Source organism: Passer montanus, unplaced genomic scaffold (assembly GCF_014805655.1).
Source record: "Passer montanus isolate IOZ18808 unplaced genomic scaffold, ASM1480565v1 scaffold8, whole genome shotgun sequence".
Classification (NCBI taxonomy): domain Eukaryota; kingdom Metazoa; phylum Chordata; class Aves; order Passeriformes; family Passeridae; genus Passer; species Passer montanus.
The window spans coordinates 14,257,467-14,278,514 of record NW_024373256.1 but is presented as its reverse complement, the minus strand read 5'-3'; the positions used below and the strand labels follow the sequence as shown (position 1 = coordinate 14,278,514).

At 57.3% G+C, this 21,048-nt stretch overlaps 3 protein-coding genes across 6 annotated transcripts in view; 2 read left to right on the top strand and 1 right to left on the bottom strand.

The window, feature by feature from the left end:
- Positions 1-638: 638 nt before the first annotated feature.
- On the top strand, positions 639-5,438 carry NMRAL1 (NmrA like redox sensor 1). Of its 3 annotated transcripts, XM_039732212.1 has the most exons (6): positions 639-864; positions 1,075-1,140; positions 1,322-1,560; positions 2,296-2,545; positions 2,977-3,167; positions 4,016-5,438. In XM_039732212.1, exons 2-6 carry the CDS (start codon positions 1,101-1,103, stop codon positions 4,184-4,186), a joined length of 891 nt encoding a protein of 296 aa, XP_039588146.1. In that variant the 5' UTR covers positions 639-864; positions 1,075-1,100; the 3' UTR covers positions 4,187-5,438. The 3 variants fall into 3 exon arrangements, with proteins under 3 accessions (XP_039588146.1, XP_039588147.1, XP_039588148.1); XM_039732213.1 differs by lacking the exons at positions 2,977-3,167; positions 4,016-5,438 and adding an exon at positions 2,831-2,968; XM_039732214.1 differs by lacking the exon at positions 2,977-3,167 and having other exon boundaries at positions 640-864; positions 4,016-4,158.
- DNAJA3 (DnaJ heat shock protein family (Hsp40) member A3) lies at positions 5,083-15,096 on the bottom strand. The gene is made up of 11 exons (XM_039731869.1): positions 14,527-15,096; positions 14,084-14,167; positions 13,332-13,538; positions 12,474-12,626; positions 11,546-11,693; positions 10,801-10,865; positions 9,829-9,957; positions 9,292-9,407; positions 8,913-9,010; positions 6,849-6,965; positions 5,083-6,148 (listed from the first exon to the last, which is right to left on the bottom strand). Exons 1-10 carry the CDS (start codon positions 15,094-15,096, stop codon positions 6,862-6,864), a joined length of 1,674 nt encoding a protein of 557 aa, XP_039587803.1. The 3' UTR covers positions 5,083-6,148; positions 6,849-6,861.
- A 769-nt stretch (positions 15,097-15,865) lies between these two features.
- Positions 15,866-21,048, top strand: part of LOC120512933 (mitochondrial import inner membrane translocase subunit TIM16-like) — a 37,855-nt gene continuing 32,672 nt past the window's right edge. The window contains exons 1-4 of one of the 2 annotated variants that reach the window (XM_039731783.1): positions 15,866-16,012; positions 19,033-19,129; positions 19,369-19,443; positions 20,858-20,928. In XM_039731783.1, the coding sequence (XP_039587717.1) occupies positions 15,953-16,012; positions 19,033-19,129; positions 19,369-19,443; positions 20,858-20,928 (303 nt within the window). In that variant the 5' untranslated portion in view covers positions 15,866-15,952. The remainder of the gene's footprint in view (positions 16,013-19,032; positions 19,130-19,368; positions 19,444-20,857; positions 20,929-21,048) is intronic. The other variant, XM_039731785.1, reaches the window with a different exon arrangement.

Genomic DNA, 21,048 nt, shown 5'->3' with positions numbered 1-21,048 from the left:
TTTCACAATTCATCACTGATCTGAATTAACACATTGAAATATCTCTTTGCCACTGTGAATTACACATGCCTCATGCGTTTTGTGGGTCATTTACCAGATTCACCCCCAAATTTCCCAATTTATTTGTTTATTAGACCAAACCCACGGAGTTCCCGGCAGTTTGCCCGCAGCCCCTCCGGAGGGGCAGCAGAGGTGAGGAAAGGCCCGGGGGTGATTCTGTTTGTTGACTCCAGCGGTTGCTTGGCAGGAGAGTGCCCGGGGACGGATCTCAGCTCAGACCTGCACAGAGTCACCTGCCTGGGGACAACGAGCGGTCCCAGCTCCAGAGGGAGCAGCAGGAGAGCCTGGGGAACAGCCCGGCTTCCACACCAAGGAAACTTTACTAGTCTGGGACGCTCGGGGGGTCCAGGGGAGGAAGGGACACAACCCCCAGTCACCGCCCAGAGGGTGACGCGGTGGTTTTTGGGTTTTAAGCGGGTTTCCTGAACAAGGCGGCTGGGTAAAGGGAAGGGACAGGATTGGGGATGGGGTGACATGGGACTGGGTGTGGGATTGGGGATGGGAGGTGGGATGGGATTGAGGGTGGCATTGGGGGTGGGATTAGGAGTGGGATTGGGGGTGGGAGCGGAGCCCCAAACCGGCGGTGGGCGGGGCCATGCACTGGTGGGCGGGGCATGACCGAGATGGACATCTGCGCCCCGCCCGGAGGGGCGTGGCCGAGCGCAGTCGGGTGAAGCCGAACACAATCGGGCCGCGCCGAACAGACGAACGCACGCAGCTTCAGCTCAGCCGTGTAGAGCCGAACCTAGCCGAACGCAGCCGATTGGACCCGAACAGAGTCGGGCAGAGCCGATTGGAGCCGAGGTGAGGAGCCGTGTGAGGGAAGACGCGCCCGGTGCCCCGGGACCCGCGATGGCCCCGCAGCCGCCCCGCTCCCTCCCCGCCCGCTGCCCCCCGGGACCCGCCATGGCCCCGCAGCCGCCCCGCTCCCTGCCCTCCTCCCTCCCTCCCTCCCGGGACCGGTGCGGGGGCTGAGCCGCGGCCGTGCGACCCCGCTGCTTCTCGTCCTGCCAGAGCCCCGGGACCGCCCGCGCTGCTGCATGGCCGGGAAGAAGCTGATCGTGGTGTTCGGGGCCACCGGTGAGTGCTCGGGGGAAGGCCCGGGCTGTGCCGGGGGCGGAGGCGTCGGTGGTGCCCGAGCGGCCGGGGGTGCGGAGGCCGAGCAGGGCGGGGAGCGAGCGCGGCTCGGTGCTTGTGGGGCCGGGGCCGCCCCGTCCCGCGGCCCCGGCGCATCGCGGGGCCCTGAGCGCTGCTCCCGCAGGGGCCCAGGGCGGCGGCGTGGCCCGGGCGCTGCTGGACGATGGGAGCTTCAAGGTGCGCGCCGTGACGCGGAGCCCCAGGAAGAAGGAGGCGCAGGAGCTCAGGCGCAGGGGAGCCGAGGTGGTGAAGGCAGATCAGGACGATGAGGCATCGCTGGAGCGTGCCTTGGCGGGGGCCTACGGAGCCTTTATTGTCACCAACTTCTGGGAACACTGCAGCAAGGAGAAGGAAATCGAGCAGGTACCTGTCCGGGCATTAACTGGGACCGTGTGTGGGTGGGTCATGACTAGGGTCAAAGTGGGGACTGCTCTTGGAGCATCCGTGGCAGCCCTGATGGTTTGAGGAGCCAGTCCAGAAGACTCCATGGCCTCACAAACACCAGGTCCCAGTTCTTGCAAAGCCAAGACTTGTTCTCTGTTCCCTCGCAGTTGCATGGCTCCAGGGTCTGGTGCCTTCAGGAGTTGATAAATTTGTTATGGAGAGCACTTCCCAGGAGCTGGAGTAGCAGAAGTGGGAACACTTGGCTCCTCAGAGCCTTCCCGGGGCAGAGCTGGGATTGTTGCTGCCTGCAGACTATTAGCTCTCTGTGCTTGCAGTTTTGAGGCCAAAATCCTGCAGTACCAGAGATCCCAAGGGTGGTGTTCATGCCAGGACAGATACTGCAGGGTGCAGAGTTGCCACACCTGGATGGCAAAAAACAAAAGATAAGACAGTTTAGGGCAGGTATGTTGGCCAGGCAGATTCTTTCTGCTGGTGCTTGCGTGTTTGGTGGAGCAGCGAGCTCCAAACCTGGAGGGTGTGTGGCCTTTCTGAAGTAGGACAGAGTAAGGAGAGGATTCAGCTCCACCTGGACAACTCACTGTGCTCCCAGCTGAGGGCTGGTGGGAGTCGGATCCTCCCCAGAGGGCAGGGAGGTGTGGGGATGATGGGGCTGTCCCACTCCCCCCTTCATGGCTGGTTTGTCCCCTGGCCCAGGGACAGCGTCTGGCTGAGCTGTCCAAGCGCCAGGCTCTGCGCCACGTCGTGTTCAGCGGCCTGGAGAACGTGCACCAGCTGACGGGGGGCCGCCTGGAGGTGCTGCACTTCGATGGCAAAGGCGTGGTGGAGGAGTACTTCCAGAAAATTGGGGTCCCCACCACCATCATCCGCCTGCCCTTCTACTTTGAGAACTTCCTCTCCATCTTCAAGCCGCAGAAGGCCCCGCAGGGAGATGCCTTTGTCCTGGGTAAGGAGGAGCTCTGGCTCTGTGGGTCACTGTCCTGTGGCTGTCCCACTGTGCCAGTGGGGCTGTGGGCTGGTAGCATGAAGAGGCCTCTACCAGCTTGACCACAGCAAGCTGCATTATGGTCTTCAGACCTTCAGGCCTGCAGGAAAGCACCAGGATCCTGTTTGTGGTGCTGGGGGCTGTTCTGCAGATCCCAGAGCAGCTCTGGACACCCCAAGTCCCTGCGTGTGGGATGGTGGAGGTTGTGGGGCTGCAGGTGACTCACGATGCTGCTCTGCTGTCAAGGTCTCTTAGCTCAGCTCTGCTCTCCTGCCTTGCCATGCTGATGGGTGCCCTCATCCCTCCCTCACCTCATGTCCAGAGACTGAAAACTCCACTGCACCTCCTCAGAGCTGGGCTGCACTGCAGCTGGGATCAATCTCTCCATACAGAGCTGCCCATGGGGGACACTCCCATGGATGGGATGGCTGTGGAGGACCTTGGGCCCGTTGTGCTTTGCCTGCTGAAGTCCCCAGGGGAATACATTGGCCAGGTGATAGGACTCAGCACGGGCAAGCTCACCGAGGCAGAGTACGCTGCCGTCCTCTCCCAGCAGACGGGCAAGACTGTGACAGCCAGCAAGGTAGGAAGTGTCCCTTAGTGTAGGGGATGTTCCTGAGGGACTGGCAGCTCATTTTGGTACAGCCCAGCACCAACACTGCCCTGTTGGTATTGTCACTGAGCTCATGCCTGTGGGGCACACAGATGTGTCTGGGCAGGTCTGTGCCTGGCTCTGAGGGATAACAGAGCCAGGGATGGGCACCTACACAACAGGTTTCTGCTGGGTGCCCTTCCCTTGAGCAGGGCTCCTCCAGGGTTTTGCTGTGTCACCATTACAACAGACCTGGCCTCTGTGCTGTGTCACTGTTAACAACACTCTGACCACTCCCTGCCCCTTCGTGACTTATTTTTAATCTTTGTTTGCAGTTCAGTTGTGCCTCAGGCAGCCAATACAATGGATGAGGGGTATGGTGGCTCTCTGAGAAGAAAGTGCATTTCATTAGAAACAAAGCTGCTCTGATGCTCTCTGCAGGTTCTGCTCTCCCAGAAGTGCAATGAACCAAACCCTCTGATTCAGGCAGGGAACGATGTTTTGGGGTGCCAAGTGCCAACCTGAGGTGCCTCCTGGATCACCCAGTTTCTAGAAGCCCTCAGCCATAGCTCTGGTGTGAGGCAGGGCTCCCTCACAGCTGCTCCAGCCCCTGGCCAGCTGTGTGCCAGAGCTGGGGGTGGCCCTAGGCTGGCTGGGCTGTTCCTGCCAGGAGGGGCTGCATCCTTTGCCCAACCCCAGCAGAAGTGCCTTGCAGAGCCCTCTGCACCAGTGGCAATGCTGACAGGCTGCTGTGGCAGAGCCCTCATCACATCCCCTCAGAGGCTGAGGGGAAGCCCCAGCAGCCTCTGAAACAGTTTTTCCCCCAATTCTGTTGGCAGATCTCCCCTGAGGAGTACGAGAAGCGGGACTTTGCTGGGGCCAAGGAGCTGGCTGCCATGTTCCGTTTCTACGCGCTAAAACCAGACCGCAACGTGGCCCTGACCATGAAGCTGAACCCCCAGGCCCGCACCTTCCAGCAGTGGGTGGGGGACAACAAGAATGCCTTCTGAGCCTCCTCTTCCTCCCTGGTTTCTGCAGCAGGTAGGGGGACCTGGCTGAGGAGGTGAGGTGCCCTGAGCCATGCTGCCTTCCCAGTAGTGCCCCAGGGAGAGGCTGATCCTGCCCCAGCTGGGGAGAGCTTGGCCCACTTGCTGGTCCATGTGTGTGCTCCTGCAGCGTGGTTGGGACTATTTAGGCAGCTAGAACAAGAGGAAGGGCTGGACAGCACAGGCAGAGGGGTGGCAGAAGTGCTGCCTTTGCACTCTGTCCTCAGGGAGGTGTTGCTTTAGTCATTGTGGGTGTTTTAGGGTGCTGGGGGCTTGTTTTCCCAGGATCACCTCCTTTCCCAGGCAGCTCTGAGCATATGGCACCACGTGGTAGGCTGAAGGTGTGTACCCCAAAGGCAGTGCCTTTGTGGCAGGTATCCATGGCCAGGGCTGCTGCAGGCTCCTAAGCAAACAGAAGACAGGAATTTCTCCAGGGATCTGGTTTGGGCACTGCAGGTGAGCCACTGGAGACATGGATACTTAGGGTCAGCCCAGCAAGCAGGGACTGCAGTGACTTCCTGTGAGTGTAACACAAAAGCTGAGGCAGATTCCTCATCACAGAGCTCTGGCCCTGGTCCTTGGGCTCCTGGAGCTAATTTCAGTCACTGTCCCAAGGAGCTGAGATAAAACTCAGCTTTTCTAGACTGTCCAAGGTTCAGTGGAAAAGCCCCTTCCCCTCAGGTACCTAAAGTACTGCTCAGACAGGGCAGCTTTGTGTTTAAAGTCAATCCCAGCCCCCAGCAATGCTGGAGCCATCCAACCCTGTCCCCTCCTTGGCCCAGATCTTCATCCTTGTTATGAGGGGAGGGAAAGGGGGTGACAGAGCAGGTGGAAGAGCAGACAAGGCAGCAAGGCACAGCACGTGTTAAATATCTTTATGAAGTCCATCTTATTTACATGGGTACAGAATCACTTTACAGAAGTTTAATCAGGAGGCAACGCGTGCTTTATTTCAGCAAATTAAGAAGGGCAAGACTACAGCATGTCCCTGTTTAACTGGGGTTGAACTGATTAGTATGTGGGCTGATGGTACCTGCACAGTATCACAAACACAGCAGGCTACAGTAACCATGGAATACTCACTGCAAGAGCTCAGCTCCATCTGGAAGGAGTGATCCACCTCACTTGCACTCTCACACAAGTTAAACAACGATGCTTTGACCAATCCTTGACGCTACGGGTGTTGCACTAAAGTAATAAAATATTTTTGTCCCCAGCTGGCAAAGGGCTCAGTGATCGACTTGTACCAGTCCAGAAGCGACAGCAGTTGTGTGGTAACTTTAGTTATTTGGGGGATAAACTTGAGGCAAAGTGCAGATTCCATCACTGCTCTGTGCAGGCAATCAGCAGGATAGAGAAAGCCCAGGGCTGTGAGGGAGCCAGGCCAGCTGGGCTCAGACAACACCCAGCCACAGGGAGGTTTCACTTGGAGCTGTGCAGGGCAGCAGGGCTGTCGTGAAGACAAGGTTAGACCTTCCTGACCCACCAAGTCTCCTGGAGAGTTCACCAAGCACATGTGGCATTCCAAAGGGCACCTGAGTGAGCAGCTGGTGTGCTTGGTCTCCACACAGCAGATTGCTGCTCTGTGCTGGGCTATTTGTTTCACATTTCCTCTGGTTTGGATCCTAAACAATACTTCAACTTTAGCTTTTACCAAATGAGCTTCCAGCAGCAGTGGGGTTGTGGAGCAGCCTCCAGAGAGCCACACTTCTGCTAAGCTGGTGTTTTCCTTCACTGCCAGTTCTTAGGACAGTGGATGGGGTTTGTGTTGGTGCCTTGGTGGTCTTTGGCCTCTCCAGCTGGGATTCTTGCTGTGCTGCTGACTGACATCCTGTGTTCTCCAGAGCCTGGCTGCCAGAAAGATTCACCCCCAACTGCACGGATGACCTGCTGCTGCTGGCTCCTAGTTCCCAGTAGAACGTTTTCCTGCAGTTGAAGTGAGAGGAAGGTTACAATTTCCTGGCTGTATCAGCACACAGCCCACTCCGGGAGCACCTCCCCTCCTGATCTGCTGTCACACTCTCAGCCCTACAGCACAGTCAGCTTTGAAGCCTACAAAGATGCAAAGCTGAGCCCCTGGAATCCCAGACTGTGTCTGCTGGAGATTCCAAGTCTCGGTGCTCCCTCATAACAGGTCAGCACCAAGTGAAGCTCCTGAGTTACACTGCAGTGATGCATGGTGGCGTTTGCTGTGCTCTGTGACAAAGGCTGCCTCCTCCCTGGTGCTGTAAGCCCACAGCAGGGGTGAATCCAGCCCGAGTGTGCCAGCACCAGTGGCTCTGCAGCCCAGGATTTGTGTGGCAGAACCCGGTCCCAGTGGGACCAGCTCATGGGAACACCCTCAGTGCTTGGAACTGGGCACAGCTCCAGCACCAGAGCTGCAGGGGAGGCCAGCCACCACCCCCAAGGGTGCACCCAGCATCTGTGCTGCTCTTTGCTGCAGCAACAATGCACTTTAATCCCTGGCTTGTTGCTCCAGGTCCCAGGGGACAGCTAGGGCTGTGCACACTCCCGGCTGGAAGGCCTGAGGCTAAGTGAGAAGCAACGCTGTGCTATTGTGCTTCCACCTCCCAAGAAGTGCTCAGCGTGGGGGAAAGACAACAGTGAAACACAAGAGACCTCCTACCTCGGATGGGGTGTCAGGAGGTAAACATTTTCTTAAGTTTGGAAAGGAATCCCTCCTTGTTCTCCTGAGCCTCAGGCCTATCCCCGCCTGCGTGAGCGCTAGCCGTGGCCCTGCCACCTGGACACAAACAGCAAAGGGCTGCAGTCAGACATCTCCCACCAGGACCAGAGGGGTGTTTTGGACAGGGAATGGCCCAGACAAAGCAGCTGCTTGTGCTGCTCCCTCACATTCAGCCAGCTGCAGGACTGGACCCCTTGCAGTGGAAGCACTGGAAAGCCTGGATCCCAGAAGTGGAAAAGCCAACCATGAGCTCAGGTGCTGAGCTGTTCCCTTCCCCTCTCCCCAGCCCTTCAACCGCCAAGGGAATTCTCTTGCAGCACAATTGAGTCAGGGACCCCAAAGGCTTTGGAAACAAGTACTTGGAAGTGAGTCTGCCACTAAAAACAAGTGGTGAACTCGATCACAGCCAGCCAGGACTTTACAGGGTTAAAAGATCTATACTGGTGGTCCCTGAAACAAGTTTTTCCTGTTTCAAGGTTGTGTCCTTGCAAAGCAGTGCAAAACCACACCAGGAGCCTGATTTGTGTCACTGCAAGCAACACTCAGACAGTGTCAAGCAGAAAATTAACTCATGTAGAATGAAAAAGGTTACAAGTATTTCAGACTGACTGTCCAGATAAGGAGTGTTAAAATTGTCCTATATGAACAGGTCCTGAGAACTTGTTTGTCCCTCAGAAGTGGCTATAATGAGAACAAAGGAGACCTGTTTGCTAATCTGTTTTTTTCTACACTAAAACCATCAACAACAAGATCCCAAACGCCCCCTCAAGCTTTCTTTGTGCCCAGAGAACACGGAGTCTGGTGTTCCCCAGCCTCCCAGGGCTGAGTGCTGGGCTCAGACTGATGCAATGGGATGAAATCCCGAGGCAGGACACGCCTCCCTCAGCACAGCCTGTCTCTACACTGCAACCTACTGGCGTTGTTCTAACTCACCTTGCTGCTTATCATGGTAAAAACTGGCAGGTTTGCTTTGTAAAAAATTAGTTTGAAGGGGTTATTTTTCCTCTTTGGCACACAAATGCCTTTAAAAAGCTGGAATTGAAATTCAGTGCTCAGAGTTCTCTGCCCTTCCCCCAAGGCTGACTGTAATATAGGAAAGACATGTTTTTGGTATATATAATTACTATAAAACAGAACATTGGGAAGTATTTGGCAGATCCTGCACTTAAGCCTGTATTCCTCACACTTTGATCCTAGGATCTGCTCTACTACATGCCAATCAGCAGCTCCAAAAGGCTCTCACCTTTGCCTAGTCATAAATGCCCTGTCCAGTTTCAAATCAAAACCAAAATCCAACAGGCTTTAAGAAGTTCATTGTTTCAACTAAGCAAAGAAGAAACTGCTTTCCAGTAGTGAGAGACAAAGCTCCTTCCTAACTGTGTTACCATGTGTTGTGCCTTTAGCTGCTGCCTCTTCCAAGCACCTCATCCCTGAAACTTTGAACACAATTACTGAATCTCAATTTTCCATCTGGAGCTGGAGAGCAGCTCCACAAAGCTCCCAGCTGCCTTCACTCCTCCATCGTGCTGGACACTGTCCACTGACCAGAGCTGACACTGCCACCAATGGACACTCCCAGCCCAGGTTTCCCCACACACACAGAGCTCAGCCCCAAGAGAAACCCCTGTCAGCATTCCAGGAGAAGCAGCCCTGCTGGATTGGGATCACACAGGAGATTGGCCTGAAGCACATTTGCTTTCCTGCCTCAAGGCAAATGCTGGCCCAGGGGAAGCAGGCAGCAGGAGGCATTCATCAGCACAGTTTGTCTAGAGCCTGGAGTACTCAGTGCCTGCTCTCTGTTCACACATGGCTTTGCCCAGTAAGTACTGGAGTACAGCTTCCTGGGAAGGGGCTGTGTGCCACAGCCTGTTCACATCACAGCAGAACTGCTGTTAAAGCAGGCTGTGCTGCCACAGGCCTGCTGTGACCCTGGCTCCCCAGTGCCCAGGGAACACTGTGCCCTGCCACAGCAGCTGCCCAGGCAGGGCCAGGGCTGCCCCTCACCTGACGCCGTGCTGGTGACCCCGTTCACGGTGCCGTCCACGTCGGCCTCGTCCTCGGCGTAGCTCATCATTAAGGCTCGCTGGCGATCCGTCAGCCTCCTGTGGCACCAGGACAGGGGTCAGGGATGGCCTGGGGCCCACAGCCTCCCCAGCCTCCCCCAGCAGCACCCATGGGGGGCAGGGATTGGAGTCCATTGTGTACAAATACACCAGGAATCCGTGTGCTCTTTAAATGAGCCATCTGTAAGGAATGATCTCCAGTGGAAGAGGAGACATAGGACCCACTGCATTTCACCTCGTGGAATTTTCACAACTTTTAAACAACATGTTTTGTAAAAAATTCTTAAGATTTCACAGGAACTGGTTTTAGCTCTACTTACTGAGGAACTTTTATCTTTATGTGGATGTAGTGGTCTCCATAGCCATAGCTGTTGACCTTGGGAATGCCTTTCCCACTCATTCGAATTTTCTGGTCTGGCTGAATACCAGGGGGTATCTATAAACACAAAGGTGTCACATTTATTACTCTAATTAAACATTTATATAATAATTAGACATCTATAAAAATTATCTGCTTCTCCAACAAGCTCTAAATAGGATGGGAGAGCTCTCATATGCTCATGCATTGAGATGCATCCCAAAGCTAAGCCAGTAAAGATGGAAAAGCTTTTGAAGGAATAAGTAAAGAACCTGACACAGCCTGTAGCCCTGCAGTTTAGGGTTTGTCCAGCAATCCCTTTCTTTCCCTGTCCCTACACAGCAACAGGAAAGAAGCTGTGACCAGGCACATCACAAACTAGCCAAGGCTCATTCTGAAATGGAATACTGGCAGACTTGGGAGATTTTGCCCACCTCTGCAGCAAAGGAGAAGCCTTTGCTGTGGCCCACTGATTCATGGCCAGAATACTGGTACTCACCGTGATGTTGATTGTCTCATACAAGCCTTGACAGCGGGCTGTGCCTCCCAGCACGGCCTGAGCTATTGAGATCAGGAGATCCGAGTGGATATCGGCTCCGTTTCGTCGGAACACAGAGCTCTTCTGAACCTGGAGGGCAGCAAAGTTCCAGAGAGCAGTGAGCACACCGTGTTCTCCTGCTAAACTGCTCCCAAGGGTCTCAGGAAAAAATATACCATCCCCAAACTGCATGGCTAAGAACTGTGAGTTAGTATTTGGTGTTCTAGTAAAACACAGATCTTGACATAACTGAATTAGCCAAAGGATTGGAAGGATCCCTGCTTCCTGCCTCAGGAACTCCCTCCCTAATCCTGCTGTCAGTTTATCCCTGTCACTACAGTTCTGCAGAGACAGACACTGCCTTGTCCAGCACCCTGAACAAGGGAAAAACAAAAGTGAAGGCAATGAAGCACCTTTCCAGTGGCCTCACAAGCTGGAACAGAATTAAACCCTCCTGCACCATAAAAGAAGTGCTGAAAAAAATCTCTTCAAGAGGGATGTGTGTGGCAGGAGAAGACACCCAGCTACAGCACAGATGCAAAGCAGCCCTGAAGGTGGATCTGCAGAAGGACAGTTCACCAGGCAGCCTCCTGCAGCACCTCCCACAGCTCTACCACCCCTGCCAGCAGGCAGCTCCTTCACATTTCCAAGTCAAAACCTCAAGGCATGAAGAACCTACTCTGCATTATGATTCACACTACCCTAAGGGCCTGGTCCTGGAACAAGCAGCGATTCTTCATCAACAGATTCAAAGTTACTCTCCTTGCTACAATGCAGATCTCCTGCTGTCTCAGAAAGTTCACAGGGATCATGTTACCTCAGCTGTTCCAAAGGATCACTGGCTCTTCCTCCTCTGCCCATTCTGCAGTCCTTTCCCAGGCAGTTGAGAAGGGAACAACCAACTTACATCATAAACCAGCTTGAGATACATACCCTGAACGTAATGAAAATTTCTTTCTTCCCCACAGGCATCCGAACTGTCTGCCCGTCCTCAACACCTGCAATCAGAACAGGAGGGAATGTGACCTTGGCTTATAACCCATGTGTGACATGGATACCTACAACTCTTGCCAATCACGAAAGCTGGCCACCACAGCCCAAAGGAGGAGGGGTCAGCACATGTTTATACCTCTGAGGTGATCCCTACACCCTCAACACACTTGTGACTTCAATATTTACAGAATTCTCTATGCATTCTACAAATGCATTGGATTAAGGAACACTGCAGCCTCCACAAGCTGCAGGAAAATTACAGGCTGCTCACCCAGGGTGGTCTCAAAGAAGCAAGTCTTATTCCCACCACTGAATTCTCCTCTCTGGTGAGGAAGACAATCAGCACAGCCCTCTGAGCCAAACCAAGGCTTTCAGGATTCCCACCCTCTCCCCAAGCTTCATCAAGGACAAATGAAAAGCTCATGGCAACAAAACCTTTGGAGAGTCACCCTTCAAAACCTGCTTAGGAGGACTCAGGCAAGAACCAAAGCTCAGGAAGGGCAGAGCAAACACTTATATCCACGGCCAGAAGGTCCATCTCATCACTCGCCCATTTAATTGCCGAGCTCTCAAGGTGCTTTGCTTTAAAGACCAATTCTCTGCAGCAAAAAGGTCTTACACTGTTCCCCCATTTGTACCAACAGAGGCAGTAAATAAGAGAGCAGCAGACAGGTATAACACTGACCAGCTGGCACAGGAACCATCACTGTCTTCTTCTGCTTGGTCTGGCCTGTGCCCCGGCACATGACGCAGGGCGTGGTGATGATGGAGCCGCGGCCGGCGCAGCGCCGGCACGTGGAGCGCATCACGAACGGGCCCGTGTTGATCGTCTCCTGGGGAGCAACAAACACACGGTGGGCAAACAGTGGGTACTGAGATGGGGCTTCTCACACAGCACCTGTGAGCTCTGATCACACACACCCTGTCAGGACAGAGATACCCTTCAGCAACGGCTGCAGCAGAGAGCTGGCTCTGAAATCCACCCACCGTCACTTGCCGATTTCCGCTGAACACCACCACAAGTGTCAGGTGGTGAGGGCAAGGGAAACACACCACCCTCAAAGTCTAGGCTTTAATGTACAAGAAGGAACAAAGCTCCTTACAGTGCTACAAACGTCTGTGTTCTGATGAAGCCAAGGACAATCCATTTACATGGATTACTGCCAGTGTCCAAGAAAACCTTACGGTGACTAAGCCCTGGACTGAACCACTGAAGCACACAAGGAATCAGATGCATGGTAACCCAAAGCCTGTAGCTCCATCATTACCTGCATCTTCTTATTTTATGATTAGCCATGGGTTTTCACCACCTTCTCCACCTTCCAAGTCAAAAGATACCCATTTACTGCCCAGGAATTTCAAAGCTGTTACATTATATACATATGGTTTGTGGGATGTGCAGCAGCAGAGGATCCAGCCTGAAGGCTCATGCTTCCAGCTGGGCACAGCACTTTAACACAAAGAAAATCTTCCTAGTGCCTATTAGCATCAAGCTGACATTAACTCAGCTTTGCCCAAGATAAGCTGATGAGTGTGGTGAGAATTTTTCACCATGGAATGAGTGACTCTCCCCAAGAAGGGGAAGCAGAACTGGTGTCCTGCTCAGCACTTACCATGCCCGTGCCATTGCAGTAGTGACAGCGCTGAGCTTTGGTGCCAGGTTCGTGTCCCTTGCCATCGCAGCGCACGCAGGAGTCCTGCATGTTCACCACAATCTCCTTGTTAACACCTTTTGCAGCTTGGGTGAATGTCAGTTCCATGATATACTGCACAGGAAACATGGATATAGAGCCATGACTGAGGTGTGACAGGAGACTGGGAAGAGTTTAGGCTAAATACCAAACAATGCTTAACATAGAAATTCTCAGTAAAGATAACTGATCAAAAGAGGAAATTCTCATTATATGAAAAAGGTCATCTTTAGTAAAACCAGGAGTACTAAACATTTCTGAAGACAACACATGAACCGTCAACACTTAAAGGAGCATTTAGCTGCAACACAAAGAACAAGACAGATTTTATTATGGGCCTCACTGCAACATGAAGCTAATTAAGTTGCAAAATTATGCCAATTAAGCAGCCAAACACATTGCTGGAAGGCCTGGTTTATAGTTACAAGGTATTTTGTGGGTTTTAGCATTACAGATCAAAGCAGGCATAGGTAAATCAAGCTGCAGCAGAAACAATGCCTCTGGAGTGATGGAACTGCTCAGCAGTACTGGGTACAGACAGCAAACACCAGAGAAGTTTTTGCTGTGTGTTCAAGCTCAGAAAAATATCCTGTCTGGAGGTGTGGGGTGTGTTCCTGCACAGCTTAACAAAACTATGAGACTCTGCCCATGCCATGGGACACTCACACACTGACATCCCCAGAAATAACTCCTTGCTGAAGCTCCCGCAGCACTCGGTGACAGAAGCTGGGGACAGACACTGCTTTGAGTTCCCCAGTCCTAAATAAAGGCACCTCCTACCTCCTGTGGCTGCTCAAAGACAGTCTGAAAATCGCCGAACGGGGATCCTGAGAACTCCCCAAAGATCTTCCTGAAGAGCTCCTCGGGGTCGATGGAGGGGCCGCCGCTCCAGTACTGCCGCCCCGCGCCGGCCCCGGCCGCGCCCGCCTCGAAGCTCGCCGTGCCGTAGGCATCGTACTGCTTCCTCTTCACCTCGTCACTCAGCACCTGCGGCAACAACGGGCCGTGGCAGGCTCCAGGAGAACCCCTGCCTCGGGGCTCACACCTTCCACCGAGGTCCCGCCCAGCTCTCAGCACCAGGGGGTCAGGGACAAGGTGCTGCTTCCCTGGTGATTCTCGGCTCATCGCCAGAAAAACAAGATTTTACTGATTTATAAAAAGCAGAATTAACTTATACTAAACAGCTGATCATTCTTGTATCAGCTGAAGAGTGCTGGAATCAAAAAATAGGGCTGGGGGAGCACAGTGAAAGTCCCTCTGTCTCAAGAACTGGCTGACACATTTTTTTGTTTAATTATTTAAACTGACAATAATTCCATGGAAGTGACATCCATGCCAGTCATTGCTAAGGAAGGGGAAAACTGAAACAGCCCAAAGCAGCTAAATCAGCTATTGGACCAAGGAATTTCTTGGGATAGATGTGCCCCTGACTGAAGTGCATCAAAAAACAGCCATGGCTTTACAGGAAATCTTTGCCCTCATCTACTCTCTAGTCTTTCCTCCTTCTCATCACAACAAAATCCTGCTATTACCTCATAGGCTTCGGCCAGCTGAGAAAACTTCTCCTTCGCTTTGGGGTCGTCCTTGTTTGTGTCAGGATGGTATTTCTTTGCCAACTAAAAAACACAAACCAACTATTAGGGACAGGCAGGAGTTATTTACTTAAGCATATCTCACATGCCAGGAAAAACCCATCAGCAGAGCCTGACATTCACTAGATGCATTCCCAGGAACTAAACTTTTTCATTTATCAACCCAAAACAAGGAACTACAGGAGCTGCTGCTAATCTTCTCAGCAATCCCAGATCCTTCTGGAAGGAGACAAGCGATGACAGCACAGGCAGACCATGCTTTGGAAGCGATCCCCAAGGCCATGTGCTGAGCTTTCCCACTGCCTCCTGCCCTTGTCTCCAAAGACGGGGACGGATTTGTTGTGTGCCCCAGCGAGGGGCAGCCCCGGCGGGTCCCGCCGCACCTGGTAATAGGCCTTCTTGATCTCCTTCTGCGTGGCGGTGCGGGGCACCCCCAGCACCTGGTAATAGTCCTCCTTGGCGCGGGCCGCGCTGCTGTGGAAGGCGGCGGAGGCGGCGGCGGCAGCGCCTTTCGTCCCTGCGGGAGAGGAGGGAGAGGGGCCGCCGTGAGGGCCGGGCCGGCTGGACGAAGGGGCACGGCCGGGGGAGAAGCCCCGCGCGACCCAGCGCGACGCGCTCCCGGCCGCCATCTTGGCCCGCGCGCGGCGCTGCGCCTGCGCACCCTTCTGCGGGGACGGGCCGCGCATGCGCACGGCGCCGTGACCGTGGCCGCGCCGTGCTTGCGCATGCGCGGTGCTCGGCAGGGCCGCGGGGCCGGAGGCTGAGGGGAGCGTGTGGCGGTCGCGGGGCCCGGGGACAGCGGGCACGGAGCGCGCGGGGACACGGCTGGGACAGCCGGGCGCTGCCCCGTGAGAGCTCCGTGCGCCGGGCTTCCAGCCCTGCCCTCTGCCCGCCTGCGCGGTCTGCGCCTTTCCAGGGCTGCTGCTGTTCTCCCGTAGCAGGAGACATAACATATCTCACAGGAGTGGAATAAAGGCTCCGAAGCCGCAGCGGGTGCAGCGCCACACGCCCACACCCACACGGCGCAGCAGCCTGGCACGGCACCCACAGCCCGGCAGCAGCCTTCCTCTGCAGAGGGGGCGGATGAGTCGTGCCAAGCGTGTCTCTCTCCCGCCCTCATGCCCGGGGCTGGCGCCTCCGAGCGCTCCCCGGCGCGGGCTCGGGGCTGCTCGGGGGAGGCTCGAGCGGCGGCAGGGCCGTGCCGGCTCCTGCTGCGCGCACGCCGCTGTCCCCGCCCGGCTGCACGCAGGCAGGAGGCCTGGCCTCCAGCGCCGTGGGTGACACCCGGGCGCAGAGGGCTCAGTGGGCTCGCATCCAGCGCTCCCTCCTCCTCCTCTCTCCCCGCAGCCGTGAGTACACGAAGGTCTGTGCTCACCGCCGGCTGCGGGCCGTGGGGGAGGCGGGCACGCTGAGCCCAGGGCGCTGCAAACCGCCCGCTGGCCCCGTCCTCCTGCCCCAGAGCCCGACGGCACCGCTGCCCCTGTGTGGGAGGAGAGCTGGGGGCCAGCCGGGGGTCACTGCACGGCCTCGGGGGAAGGGGCCGGGATCCCCGGGACCGCCGGACAGTCACCCCAGGGGTGGCTCCGCCGCCGGGGTTGGAGGCTCTGGCGGGGGTCCGAGGAGCCGGGCTGGGGGTCTGTGCCCCGCTCACGGTGACAGCGGGGACAAGGGGCACACGGGGCACACGTGAGGGGCCCGGCGGGGCCGGCCCAGGGGCGGGGCTCGGGGCGGGACCGCGGAGCGGCGGGGCCGGGCCGGGCCGGGCCGGGCAGGGCTGGGCACGGCTCGGAGCGGTACAGCCGGAGCACCATGAACCGCTTCAAGGCGTCCAAGTTCCGGCACACCGAGGCCCGGCTGCCCCGCAGGGAGGTGAGCGCTGCGGGACCCGCCAGCACCGGGGGATCGCGGGGGCGGCGGGGCCGGGGCTGCCGCGGGCAGGGACGGGCACGGGCACAGGGCAGGACCGGCCCCACCCCGCCGCACCGGCAGGGCGCGGCTCCGGGCCCCGCAGCCGCGGCATCGCCGGTGTGGCGGGGCCGTGCCCGGGTCTCCCGGCTTGGTGCGGGTGCGTCGCCCGGGCAGCCCCTCCTTGGCACCCGCTGCCGCCCATCCCGGGGTCCGCGGGGGATCCCGGCCCCGGGGCGCTCCGCAGGTGGGGCTGCCGGGGAAGCCCAGCCTCTCCTGGGCCGCTGCAGCCTCCCGGCCGGCAGCGACTGGCATGGGGTACCCGTCCCGTGGTGGCTGCTCCCCTCCTGCCGCTGAGCACGGCTGGCACATGCGGTGCATCCCCGGTTCTTGCTGCCCGCTGCCGTTCGGCATCTCGCCCTCCTGGCCTGTGCCAGCCAGGGAAGCACGCACCAACCGAGTGTGAAGTGCTGGGCCTCGCTCCTGCCACCCTGCTCTGCCACCCCGCTTCCGCAGGCACGGAGGAAGGGCTGGGCCCCACGGGGTGCTGCTGAGCCCCATCACCCCGGCCATGAGCTGTGCAGCTCGGTACCACTGGGGCCAGGCAGCTCTGGGCAGCACAGAGCCATGTGGTGCCTGGCTCTGGCCTCTACTCCATGCATAACCAGCCCCAGTCATACCAAGCATCACGGCCCATCCTGGCACGGTGCTGGCAGTGGGTAGCCCTGCCCTGCTGTCCCCCAAACCTCAGAGCTGGGCCAGGGCAGTCTCCCAGGTCCCTGTCCCTACAGACTGGGCAGGGGCAGAGATGCAGGGGCAGGGCTAGCTGGGCCAGGGCAGTCTCCCAGGTCCCTGTCCCTACAGACTGGGCAGGGCAGGGGCGGAGATGCAGGGGCAGGACAGGGGTGAGTCACATCGGGGGATGTTACCAGGACACACAGCCCTTTTGGGGGTTCCCTGAGCTGGGTACCCTTCACCTAGCACCTCCTCAGCACCGTGGCCATGAGTGAGGCTGCTGCTGCTCCCAGCCCTTGGCTGGGCACACACTCCTTCTCTGCAACTTCCAGCCAAGCTGTCCTTGCACCCACCTGTGGCCTGCACTTACAAGCCTCTGCAAATCCAGCAAGCACCCAAAACATCCTCTGAGCTTCAGCTGTGGGAGGGGACATGGTGCCCCCGTGCCCATGGCGTGCCAGCCTCGGTGTCTCAGGTCACTGAAATCTCAGTTGGATGAATGTTTGGCTGTGAACACCAGGGTTCAGATGAGTCACTGGCAGCGGGGAGTGTGTGTGCCTGTGGGGTGTGGGTGCTGGGACACCTGGCTGTTCAGACATGGCATCCTGCAGGCAGGGAGGGAGTGTGTGTGCCTGTGGGGTGTGGGTGCTGGGACACCTGGCTGTTCAGGACATGGCATCCCATCTTTGCTGTCCTGGTGTTGGTTCCATGGGGGAGCTCCGAGGGGCAGCGTGCTCTCCCTGTGTGCAGGATCTGCTGTGCGAGGCCTTTCCAAAAAGCTTTTCCCATTCAGGCATGAAACGTATCCTTGGAAGTGAGGCCACGCACTCCCCGTAGGGCAGCAGGTGGAGAAGGAAGCCTTGTCACCAAGCCCATCTCAGGTGTCACAGCGGGAAGCTTTGTTGTGTTCCCAGCCGAGCACCTGTTTATGGAGCACGAGCAGACACCCGACCTGGCTGGATCAGGAAGCGCAGTGTAAACACCAGGGATCACAGCTGTCTTCTCTTCAGGCAGCATCTGCAGGGCTCTGCTGGCAGATGGCCCTTGAGAGCTCACAGTTTGTTCTAGGGATGTAGCCAGCATGCATTCATGTGCTTTCCTGGCCGTGCTGCCACGCCGCAGGAAGGATCACTGCCTTGAGGGCTGCTGCCTGTCTGTGGGGAAGCTGTGGGGTCAGGATGGAGCAGCTCTGTGAAACCTCACTGCAGGGGTCCTGCTGGCACCCCTGGCTGCTGGGGGCAGATGTGGCTGGTGTCTCCCTCTCTGAGGGCCCAGCGCAGCGTGGTGGGATGCAGATAGTGGGGCCCTTATTCCAGGGTCCTGCTCATGCTCCCAGCCTGTTCCCCATCCCCAATGCAGCCCCCTGCCCACATGCTGGGTGTGGGGACAGAAACCTGCCTTTGGCAAGAGATGGGTTAACAGGTCTGCACTGAGCTGTGAGGGGAGGAAGTGCTGCAGGAACCAGTGCTCCCTGTCAGGCCTCAAACGGAAGTTGTGCAAGGAGAGGAAACCTGGGGCTTGGGGTTTCCCTTCCCTACCCAGTTTGTGGGGTATCCACTGCTCCTGACACCTGCTGCAGCTCCGGGGGCTGCTGTGGGCACACAGGCCTGGTGCCAGCCATAAAACACCTGCCATTGCCACTGACAAGGGTTGGACTTGGCCCTGGGAGTGCCACTTGAGGTGGGGTGCCTGTGTTGCTTGGAGTGGGTCTGGCTGATGGAGGATGTCCAGGGTCCCACGAGTGCAGTGCTCAGCCCTGGGAAACACTGCAGAGTGGGAGTTTGGTTTTGGAGCTGTAAGGCAGCTCCTTGGCTGTGTGTCCATGTGGGAAGTGTGCTGCTGGAGGTGTTTTTTGGCCTTGGTCAGCCACAACTTGACCCTGTGGTGCTTCACAGCCCAAGAGCTTTTGTCCCATCCAGATTCTCTGGCACCAGTTTATTGCAAAGACCTCTGGGCACTTCCCAGAGTGGGACAGCCCAGACATGGGAGCTGGGATGCTCCTGTGTCCCAGCCTTCATCCCTAGTGAGGGGCTGTGCTTGTGACAGGAGCGGGAGCAGCCACATTGCCCCAGGACACCCCAGAGGACAGGATAATCCCATTGGCATCGCCATTCTCCAGCTCTCCATCACCATGGCAGCTCCTCTGGGGCTGAGGGCCTCTGCCATGCTGTGCCAGTGGTCCTGCAGCCGTGCCCCAGGCCCTGCCATAACAAGGCAGCCCCTGATATGGTTTTTCCTGTGCATGCCAGGCCTGGATCAGCGGGATCCGAGCAGGCTCTGTCCCCTCCTGTGGGAGCCAGGTGAAGGCCAGCTGCCGCTGGATCGCCTTCAACACCGAGGCCGCCGGTGAGGCACGAGGGTCCCAGCACTGCCTGGGGAGTGGGGTGGGTTTGTCCCGGGGTCCCTGTGGGGCTGGGTGGTGGGTCAGTGTCCAGAGGGCACCAGGGTGAGTGGAGGAGGCTTTCTCTGAGATCCCCCAAGGTGCTGACAGTCCCACACCTCTTGGCTTGCATCGCAAAGCTGGGTGCCCCTCGTGTGTCCCAGGCTGGGGGTTTCCTGATCTGTTCCTGTGCCCTCTCCTGCAGGTGTGCTGGGCATTGTGCCCCTGGAGTGCGAGGATGGGGGCAAGAGGACCATATCTCAGCTCTGCTGCCACTCAGGTGGGTGCCAGGTGCCATCTCCCACGCCCACAGGACGTGTTTGACCCCACGTGGGCTGTGGAGGGGGCTCAGGTGCTGAGTTCAAGCCTGGCAGGCTGTGGTGGGCTGTCTGCCAGGCAAGGGACATAGGGACTGCCAGGGACCATCACCTGAGGGCAGGGTGACAGCAGGAGGGGCTCTGCCAGGCTGGAATCAATCCGTGTTCCTTCATCTCAGGCTGCAGTGAGGCCTGAACATGCAGCTCTTCCTCTCACCCTTCTAGCACAGCCTTCCCACATTACTCATAGCACGCCCTGAAATTCCCAGTACACCCAGTGCCAGGTTGGAGTTGGCATCACTGAGGCATCACTGCCTCCAGTGGCAGGAGGAACAGGCTGGACCAGCAGCTCTGATGTGGGCAGAGTGAGTGTGGCAGGGAAGAGGCAGTGGCAGTATCGCTGTGGCAGAGAAGCAGGGCTCTGCCCTGCCCAGGCACAGGGAGGGGTGGTGCCCACCTCAGGGTGCCCCTCTCCCCGTGCTGGAGCAGCAGTGGCAGCCTGAGGGGCACTGACCACCCATTTCCCCAAAATGACACCAGAGCAGCAAGATGGGAGCTGGTTCCAGCACCGCCTCCCTGCCTGTGTGCCCTGGCATGGCTGCAGGGCTGTGCAGGCTGCCCAGCCTGTGCCACCTCAGCCCCTGGCACCAGGAGCTTCGTCGGGTTGGAAAAGCAGGCAGTGAGTTCTTCTGCTCCCTGGGGAGCGCCAGAGAGGTGCACAGGAGCCAGCGCCATCCCACGGCTTCCTAATGGGATCAGCAGGAGTCCTTTGAAGCTGGCTGTGCCAGAGCAACGCCTCCGTGGCAGGGAATGGATTTTCTCTCCTCCCGGGTGGATGCAGCCGAGCGAGCTGCCTGCTCTTCATGCCTCCGGGGCCTGTCTCCTGGAAGCAGAAAAGTACACAGTGACCTACTTTTCTGAGCATGCCAAATGCATCCGAGGGGCTGCTGCTGCTGGTGCCAGCCTTCCTCCCGCCGGGCCCTGCCGCTGGGAGCATCCCTGCTGGTGGCATGCCAGCCCGGGGTGTTACAAAGGGAGCCTTGTCACCAGGGTGGCTCCAGCAGCACATGGCACCGACACCCTGGTGCTGGCCATGCTGTTCCCTGTGCCCTGTGGGGGTGTTGGTGCATGGGTCAGACAGGGGGATGCCCCCTCCAGGGTTCCTAACCCTGCCAAAGGGGTGCAAGTCCCTGAGGGACAGGGTAGAGGGGCTCAGGTACTCACAGCAAAGCTGAGCTGCTCCAAAACACCTTGGTGGAGCTGAAACTGCCCCCACTGCTGAGTGTGTAGGGAAGAAATCAGGCTGGGAAGAGCAGAGAGCCAGACACACTGTCTGCAGGGGAAGGTGGGGACAAACTTCTGCCCTTCTGCTTCCAGATGTGGTCACAGACTTTGACTTCTCACCCTTCGATCAGCTCTTGCTGGCCACAGGCTCTGCAGATGAGACGGTGAGTGCTCAGTGACAGGGGTCCCAAGGGGACACCTCGTGACCCCCAGGGTGTCACAGCAGAGCTGGAGTGGTGGGAGTAAGAGGAGCATGGGGTGGAGGGTGCCAGCTTTGGGAGAGT

Excerpts from the sequence above, each read along its gene's own strand:
- NMRAL1 (XM_039732212.1), top strand. The coding sequence starts at position 1,101 with ATGGCCGGGAAGAAGCTGATCGTGGTGTTCGGGGCCACCG. Across the intron at positions 1,141-1,321 it reads CGTGGTGTTCGGGGCCACCG|GGGCCCAGGGCGGCGGCGTG; the intron begins GTGAGTGCTCGG and ends CTGCTCCCGCAG. Across the intron at positions 1,561-2,295 it reads AGGAGAAGGAAATCGAGCAG|GGACAGCGTCTGGCTGAGCT; the intron begins GTACCTGTCCGG and ends CCCCTGGCCCAG.
- DNAJA3 (XM_039731869.1), bottom strand. The coding sequence starts at position 15,096 with ATGTTATGTCTCCTGCTACGGGAGAACAGCAGCAGCCCTGGAAAGGCG. Across the intron at positions 13,539-14,083 it reads AGCTGGCCGAAGCCTATGAG|GTGCTGAGTGACGAGGTGAA; the intron begins GTAATAGCAGGA and ends TTGTTGCCGCAG. Across the intron at positions 11,694-12,473 it reads ACTGCAATGGCACGGGCATG|GAGACGATCAACACGGGCCC; the intron begins GTAAGTGCTGAG and ends GTTGCTCCCCAG.